General features: G+C 44.5%; 1 protein-coding gene across 1 annotated transcript; it reads left to right on the top strand.

Moving 5' to 3' along the window:
- Positions 1 to 2,351: 2,351 nt before the first annotated feature.
- LOC138946746 (uncharacterized) lies at positions 2,352 to 8,601 on the top strand. The gene is made up of 5 exons (XM_070318148.1): positions 2,352 to 2,513; positions 3,156 to 3,324; positions 5,816 to 5,920; positions 7,191 to 7,565; positions 7,886 to 8,601. Exons 1-5 carry the CDS (start codon positions 2,352 to 2,354, stop codon positions 8,584 to 8,586), a joined length of 1,512 nt encoding a protein of 503 aa, XP_070174249.1. The 3' UTR covers positions 8,587 to 8,601.
- Positions 8,602 to 9,363: the final 762 nt, after the last annotated feature.

Below are 9,363 nucleotides of genomic sequence, written 5' to 3'. Positions count from 1 at the left end.
CATAACAGAATGTGTCTGCGTAGTACTATGACGATTTTCTGTCCAGCCTGCACTGACATATCAACACAGCGTGTAGCTTCATAACTGACCAAATCTAACACACATAACTAATAGCACACACCTCATACTAGACCCTTTACTCCACACGCGGAACAACACAGTCGTGGACGTGACAGTGAATAATAAACACTCTTCTTCTTCCTTGTTCATGGGCTGAAACTACCACGTTCACTCCTGTTTTCGCACGAGTGGATTTGTACGTGTATGACCGTTTTTACCCCGCCATTCTGGCAGCCATACGACGCTTTCGGGGAAAGCATGCCGGGTATTTTTGTGCTTCTATAACCCACCGAACTCTGACATGGATTACAGGATCTTTTCCGTGCGCACTTGGTCTTGTGCTTGCGTGTACACACGAAGGGGGATACGGTACTAGCAGGTCTGCACCTAAGTTGACCTGGAAGATCGGACAAATCTCCACCATGAATTAACCCACAAGGCTGCCGCGGCCTGGAGTTGAACACACGACCTTCCAATTAGGAAGCCGAGTTCTTATCCACTAGGCCACTTCGCCCTGTGAAACATACACACTTCCTTCGTGCCGCACATGCTGAAGAACACACACTGCTGTCTTATTAGCGCGGTGGGAATTCTGTCATATCTAGAACAATCGTGCACTTGGTGAAGAGTTTTTGAAATTTGGCATGGAGTTAGGTATGGTCACGAGGTTTTCAAAAACCATCGCAAACAAATTCAACCTTACGTTTTGTTGCCTGTTTGCGCAAAATTCAATATGGCCGCCGACGGAAGCAGTAAATGTCATATAGCAGCTCCCATTATTACTAGAACCTTGTCAAATGTCTGCTATCCCATGTTTTCTAGTGCAAGGAATCCAAATATGAGATTGCTGGTGTTTCACCGCTATTTTCAGAGTCAAAGGTCATTTTTCAAGGTCATTTCAGTTAACAAAGACGATAACTTTGGAATGTATTAACTTCAAAAGATGAAATTGGGTTGTACACCCTTGCGTGAGCCCTGTGAGCTCACGGTTCAAGTTCTTGAACTCACGACTAACTATTTAGTTAAACACGAATTATGGTGCTCAGAATTGTCGACTGGTCGTAAGTTCTGGACTTAGTCACTGGCACTGTTTGCGCAGCCTCCTTCACACTTGCACAGTGGACCACAGCGAAGACCAGCGCGATGACACTTGCAGTTTCCTTTGCAAGCAACCTAGCAGCCACAGTGGAGCAACAGTGAGCACCCTGTTCTGGCGTCAGGCAGACTTGTCCAGTATGGCACCCATGCCTTGGTTATCTCATTCCATTCCCATCCCCATTCACTTGGGTTTGGGATGTTGGAGGTTTTGGACAGAGACTGTTTGCAGATGAAAGCTGCGATGAGCAATGCTCGCTTTGTGTGCTGGAACAACGCATGCTGGGTTGGTGGGATGGATTCCAGAGGTTTGAGACCAACAGTAAACATCGGCTTTCTTGCTTCGTTGACAGACGTTGATCTACATTTTTTGCTGTACATCAGCACAGTGAAACGCTCCAGACGCTGCATGTGCACTGAGTCGAGTGTGAGGCTGGTTGGGTCCTGGGTGATGGCGATGAAGGTGTCAGTGACCTCAGGAAAAGTGGCCCATGCATTCCATGCTGTCTTTTTGCCAATTCCGAACATGGCCGATGTTACATCACATCCTGTGTAGGAATGAAAGAAGGGAAGTGCCTTGGCAGCGTTGAGGTCCCAGCTGTTGAGCAATGTAATGTACTGGAATGTCTCTGAATGTCTTTCCTGACCCAAATCCAATCCACAGCTCTGACAGTTTCAGCTGATCAAAGTGATGGATGGCAAGAACCACCACATCTGTGTCCACTGTCCTGAGGTAGGCCTACGGTGAGTCCCTGCTCGTCAGCATGGCAGAGGTGAAGCATCATCCGTGTGTCAGCTTCTTCTTGGTGGCAAGGAGATAAGGCTGATATATGTGTTGGTCTGTTAGTGAGCACAAGGTCAACCTTCGTAGTCAGGAGATGATGTCTTGCATCAGTGGTATGTCGCTCTAGTTGCTCACTGAGGAACGGGAACAGCTCATCCTTGTTGTCAGACTTCTTGAGGAACTTCTGCCAGTCAGCTCCCTTTGGAATAGGTATCTTTGCTGAGACTCTAGTTCGCCTTCCTTCACTTTCACCCCGCTTGGCACGAGTCTGTGATTTGAGACTTGCATCCTGATATGTGTCCCAAACAGCATCCACTCTTGTGGTGTTGTTGGTCATCTGGCTCTCTAAGAAGGGTAGCAAATGTATAAGTGTGTATTCTTCAAACACAGTGGCACGCTAGGGCTTGACAATATGGATGATGGCTGGCATATCCAGTACGATCACAGAGGCTTCTTTTGCTACAGGAGAGCGTCCAGGATCAGGCATTCCAGGCAGGCAGCCAAGAAGAGCAGACTGTACCTGACATCAGTTTTCCACGATCACACAAGGAAGGAGAATCACGCTGAATCTCATGTCTGAAAAAGTCGTCCATATATATCAACATCAGATCGTCCTAGCAAGGACAGAAACAACTTGGTGATGAGCGCCGCATTTGCCCTTGCTGATCCCAACTTGTTAGCACCCTTCTTCAGGACCACAGGTGGCCGGTTGCTGAAAGTGTACAAATTGGCCCTTGGGATAACATCAGACAATGGTTTGGAGAAAGTTTCAAGTCTGTCCCTCACAAACTCTGTAAACATGGCCTTGCCGATGTTTGGAGCTTCCCTCAAGCAGTTGACAATTACTGGGTCCATGACTTCACCGGTGTCCAGTGTGACGAGCTGGGAGCCTGTCTCCTTGAATGGGTTGACCACTGTTCCCTCTTTCACAAGATAGAGCAGTGCTTTGAGATGTTTCAGGAACTTGTTTTGTTCAGCAACAAAGACTCTGGGTGCTCTAAATTGACTTCTCTGCTTGAAGCTGAAAGACTTTCGTTTTCAATTCATCAATGACTCTCAGGACCTCTGGTTTTGAGAGTTCAATAAACTCTTTTTTGGGGTCCTGATTTGGCCTATTATGGTCCGCTGGACCCGAAAAGCAACACCTAACTAACTAACTAAAGTCTTTTTCCTCTGGCTGACCATAGAGTCATTTTGCTCCACTGTCCTCCTTCAGGAATTTGATGCTGTGCTCCTGGCTCTGGCCAAGCGCCATGAGGGAGAACTTCTTGTCACTGCGCTGCACAACGAACTTCCCTTCCTCAAAGGTTTCATGGACAGTGACTTGGATGGGTCTCTGGCAGACAAGCCATGTCCTTCAGGAAGACAGGCATCCAGCGGGCATAGTTTGTGTGCCCAAAAGCAAAAAACCATGGGCTATGACGGGGGCCATTTTGAAAGACATATGTACCTTTTCAGCTTAAATGGTGAGACTGAGATATTCAAGGAGTTCATAAATAGACTCCCAGTGGTCGAAAACATGGGTATAGAGACTAATTGTTTCTTTTTAAGTTGAGTAGGTTCAGAGTTATTACACTCTGAAATGAAATGACCTTGAACATGACATATGAATGACCTTTGACGTTAAAATGACGTCCAAACGTCAAATCCATCTTGGATATGGGTTGCTTGCACTAAAACACATGTGAAAAGTTGTATTTCTCAATGCTGTCGTGGTAACAATGGGTGTAATTAAGCAGTCCTTTTTCCGGGTGGCGGCCATATTGGATTTTGCGCAAACAGACCAATCGAGGTCAAGCTCAATTTGTTTGCGATGGTTTTTGAAAACCTTGTGTCCATACCTACCACCATGCCAAATTTCAAAGACTCTTCACAAAGTGCACGATCATTCTGAATTCCTTCTCAGCTATATTAACCGTTTATATTGAACCAACACCCTTCACACTAAGTAACACACTGAACATATTATGTACACTGGAGCACACGACCAACACACAAACCCACATACACTTAACATTCACATTTCCAAAATAATAAACCGCAAACTGTTCATGATAAAACAAGAGAAAGGCAAAGCTTTCGCACTGAACCATCCAACTCGCAATCCTTGCTACCAACGCCAGCTACGCTGTACTGACTCCAGTCCCTGTAGCAATCCACACTGCCGTCCTGACGTCTCACGATGACCTGAAATCAACACAGTCATGTCTGGTAGTGGTGATGGTTGTGGTGTTGTGTTGTTGATTGTGTTTATTGCTGTCATTATACCTGTCTTGGTAAGTGTAAGTGTTAGTGTAAGAGTTAGTTTGTGTGTGTGTATGTGAGTGTGTGTATATGTGTGTGTGTGTCTGTGCGTGTGTGTGTGTGAGTGTGTGAGTGTGTGAGGGTCGTGGTGTATGTGTGTGTGTGTGCTTGTGTATGTGTGTGTGTGTGTGTGTGTGTGTACCCATGTTTCCACAGGTTTGGTTGCCTAAATCACCATAAGATGGCGACCTAATTGTGTGGATGGTCGCTTCATTTAACACCGTTAAATTGACTTTTTTGACGGAAAGAATGTCATAACAATGTTCAAAATGACATTCTTTCCGTCCTCTATAGGCGACGAAATAGGTCAAATTTTGTGCATTTTTTAGTGCAAAATTCTTCGATGCCGGAGCGAGTACTGCACCCAGTGCTGTTGTAGTGCAAGTGCACTAGAAAGGCACTACACCCAGTGCCGCCTCTTAGGTAACCATCCACACTTTAGGTATGTGTGTGCGCATGTGTATGTGTGTCCGTGTAATAAAAGTTAAACGTTCTGACAATTATCAATTTAATTGTAAAAATGAATATCAGGTCATAAATCAAATTCAGAGCTGAATAACTGTTGAGTTTCTTTCTCCGGAATACAATGTAGTGTGTGTGTGCGTGCGTGCGTGTGTGTGTGTGTGTGTGTGTGTGTGTGTGTGTGTGTGTGTGTGTGTGTGTGTGTTTGTGTGTGTGCGTGTATGCGTGTGTATGCGTGTGTGTGCGTGTTTGTGGATCTTGCTGCTTGAGAACAATTAAATCAACGTATTTTAGTTAAAATTCAATATATCTGATGAAGTGACTGCTGAACATTTATTTACGGAAATTTGATGTATCACCTTTGTCTAAAACACCCACCCACACACACACACACACACACACACACACACACACACACACACACACACACACACACACACACACACACACACACACACCTACACATTCTAAAACACGATATGTGACAGAGACACGCGAAAGACAATCCAAAGTCTATGCATTGTCAAGGAGTGTATAAAAAGCTCATCATACATCACATATCTACAGAAATCAACAGAGTAAAAGAGGCACACACATTAGTTATTCGGCTTAAAATCTATACTGTTTAGGTAGGGAGTTGTAAATCTGTCACCAGCCAAGCACGCGCTCCGTTTTTCATATTGAAAAGTGCGCGCGCGGCGCGCGTGTGTGTGTGTGTGTGTGTGTGTGTGTGTGTGTGTGTGTGTGTGTGTGTGTGTGGGTGCGGTGTGTGTGTGTGTGTGCACCCCTGGTGTGTGTGTGTGTGTGTGTGTATCTGTGTGTGTGTGGATGTGTGTGTGTGTGTGTGCGTGTGTGTGTGTGTGCGTGATTGTGTGTGAGTGTGTGTGTGTGTATGTTTGTTTGTGTGTGTGTGTGTGTGTAGTGTGTGTGTGTGTTTGTGTATCTGCGCGTGTGTGTGTGTGTGTGTGTGTATGGGTGTGTGTGTGTGAAGTGTGTGTGTGTGTGTGTGTGTGTGTGTGTGTGTGTGTGTGTGTCTGTGTGTGTGTGTCAGTGCGTGGTCCTCCCTGCGTGAATACTTGTTATAGTCGTACTTTGCTCTCTTGTCACCAGTCCGAATTAGTACCTACGAAACCTCGTACCACATTGCATTCTCCTCGGACAGCATCATCAACAAACGAGGATTCCAACTGAACATCTCCTTGAGTTACTCACCTGGTAAGTGTGTCAATAATTGTGTCCGTCAAACTAACGCTTGGAAAAACACTTTATGTGTGTGTGTGTGTGTGTGTGTGTGTGTGTGTGTGTGTGTGTGTGTGTGTGTCTCTGTGTGTGTCTGTGTGTGTGTCTGTGTGTGTGTGTGTGGGGGGGGGGGGGGTGTCAAGCGTCGATTTGTGTTTTCTGTCAGAATTTAGTCTACACTATAGTTTACATCTTCTGGTCTTTTGTGTATGTCTGCCTACACAACCAGCACAATGGTATGCATCACTGTCAGTGCAAGTCTCTCGCTCTCTAATTCTCTCTCTGTTCATTCTCTATACTGATAAATGCATGCGTACGTGTGTGTCTGTGTGTGTGTGTGTGTGTGTGTGTGTGTGTGTGTGTGTGTGTGTGTGTGTGTGTGTGTGTGTGTGTGTGTGTGTGTGTGTGTGTGTGTGTGTGTGTACCCATGTTTCCACAGGTTTGGTTGCCTAAATCACCATAAGGCAACCATCCACACGTGGATGGCAACCTAAACTCTGGATGGCAACCTAATTGTGTGGATGGTCGCTTCATTTAACACTGTTAAATTGACTTTTTTGACGGAAAGAATGTCATAACAATGTTCAAAATGACATTCTTTCCGTCCACACGTGTGGATGGTTGCCTTATGGTTAAATTGACACCGTTAAATTGACTTTTTTGACGGAAAGAATGTCATAACAATGTTCAAAATGACATTCTTTCCGTCCTCTATAGGCGACGAAATAGGTCAAATTTTGTGCATTTTTTAGTGCAAAATTCTTCGATGCCGGAGCGAGTACTGCACCCAGTGCTGTTGTAGTGCAAGTGCACTAGAAAGGCACTACACCCAGTGCCGCCTCTTAGGTAACCATCCACACTTTAGGTGTGTGTGTGTGTGTGTGTACCCATGTTTCCACAGGTTTGGTTGCCTAAATCACCATAAGGCAACCATCCACACGTGGATGGCAACCTAAACTCTGGATGGCAACCTAATTGTGTGGATGGTCGCTTCATTTAACACCGTTAAATTGACTTTTTTGACGGAAAGAATGTCATAACAATGTTCAAAATGACATTCTTTCCGTCCTCTATAGGCGACGAAATAGGTCAAATTTTGTGCATTTTTTAGTGCAAAATTCTTCGATGCCGGAGCGAGTACTGCACCCAGTGCTGTTGTAGTGCAAGTGCACTAGAAAGGCACTACACCCAGTGCCGCCTCTTAGGTAACCATCCACACTTTAGGTATGCGTGTTTTAACGTGCAGACTTCGACCCAGACGTCCACCCGCAGTACACGGAGCCTGTTGATAGCTTCGACTCTATCTACATCGAGCCTTCTAATTACAGTTCTGACAGCTACCCTGGCTATAGCTCAAGCTACAACGGATACTATGATTATAGCTCTGGCTACAGTAATGACTGGTCAAGCGATGGCTACGGTTATAGTTCTGCTTACTATCCCGACTACAGCTCAAGCTACGACTACTACTGGCCTGGCTACGGTTCTAGCTCTAGCTATGACGACTATTGGTCTAATAATGATTACGGTTCTAGCTCTAGCTATGACAACTATTGGTCTAGTACTTATTACGGTTATAGCTCTAGCTATGACAACTACTGGCCTGGCTACGGTTCTAGCTCTAGCTATGACAACTATTGGTCTAATAATGATTACGGTTCTAGCTCTAGCTCAATGCTCACATGAACCGAAAGTTCAAGCTGGCGCCATCACCAACCTGTGCCTGCGGTCAAGAGGACCAAACAGCGGAACACATCTTACAGCGATGTCCCTTACTAGATGAGGAACGAAAAGAAGTGTGGCCGTCACCAACTCCCTTGCAGACCAAACTATACGGCAGTCGACAGGAGTTGGAGAAAACGACAACATTTATCACCAGTGCTGGACTGATTGTGTAACCTCTGCGAACGCCAAGAAGAAGAAGAAGAAGAAGCTCTAGCTATGACAACTATTGGTCTAGTAATGATTACGGTTATAGCTCTAGCTATGACAACTACTGGCCTGGCTACGGTTCTAGCTCTAGCTATGACAACTATTGGTCTAGTAATGATTACGGTTATAGCTCTAGCTATGACAACTACTGGCCTGGCTACGGTTCTAGCTCTAGCTATGACAACTACTGGCCTGGCTACGGTTCTAGCTCTATCTATGACAACTATTGGTCTAGTAACGACTACGGATATAGCTCTAGCTATGACAACTATTGGCCTAGCAACAACTACGGATATAGTTCTAGCTATGACAACTATTGGCCTAGCAACAACTACGGATACAGTTCTAGCTATGACAACTACTGGCCTAGTAACAACTACGGATATAGCTCTAGCTATGACAACTATTGGCCTAGCAACAACTACGGATATAGCTCTAGCTATGACAACTATTGGCCTAGCAGCGACTACGGATATAGTTCTAGCTATGACAACTATTGGCTCAGCAACAACTACGGTTATAGTTCTAGCTACGACAACTGGAACAGTTATGACCAAGGGTATAGCACGGACTACTACGGAACTCCTGGTGGCTACAATGGCGGAAACGGTGGAATATCGAGCGGTGAGATTTTCCCTTTTCAATCATTTCCTCTTGGACAAGGTAAATTTGCAAGCGGTTTGGTAAACGAGTCAGGCAATAAATTGTAATCTGAGCAATAACAATCAACGTCACAAAACGAAAGATGTGTGTTACTTGTATAGTAAAATAGTATTAATTCTGGTTATCTGATTGTAATATTTAACATATAAGATGGATTGAATTAAGAATATAGGCTAAAATATGCGTTGTTAAAGATGTTTTTAACGATAACGACATGTGCTCTTTTGAGGAAATATGTCAACGAACTGGATATAAACAGTCTCGCCTATTTGAATATAATGCAATACAGACTGCCATTAAAGCTCTATTATTGCGTGATACGGGTCAGGCCCGTTCTGATCATATGCCATTTATACAATTATCTCCACGCCAAATTCGCCTAAAGATGTTAAATTATGAGATAAAGGAGCCAAGCTCAGCTGGATTTTGGTCGAACAAATTAAATATTACATTAGAAGATAAACACTGGAAATTAGCTAACGAATGCTCGACAGAAACCCGTCTTCGTCTATTGCACTGGAAAATTTTACACAATATATATCCCACCAATATTTTGCTACATAAGATGGGAATTCGTCAAACAAATCTTTGTCAGTATTGTAACGAAACCGACTTCATCGAGCACTTTTTTTGGCAGTGTAGAGCAGTGCAACCCATATGGCAGGAATGTCAAGGGTACATATTTAAATGTACAGGCAAAAATATAAAGTTAAGCTGCGAAGAGGCTCTTTTAGTTAGGGCGATAAGGGTCGAATATCAGGCTGATACTGCAAATTTGAGGCAAAGCATGATTTTTTGCATACACCTTGTGGACACATTAGCCT

Source organism: Littorina saxatilis, linkage group LG14 (genome assembly GCF_037325665.1).
Source record: "Littorina saxatilis isolate snail1 linkage group LG14, US_GU_Lsax_2.0, whole genome shotgun sequence".
In the NCBI taxonomy this organism is placed as follows: Eukaryota; Metazoa; Mollusca; class Gastropoda; order Littorinimorpha; family Littorinidae; genus Littorina; species Littorina saxatilis.
This window is presented reverse-complemented; position numbering and strand designations above follow the sequence as displayed.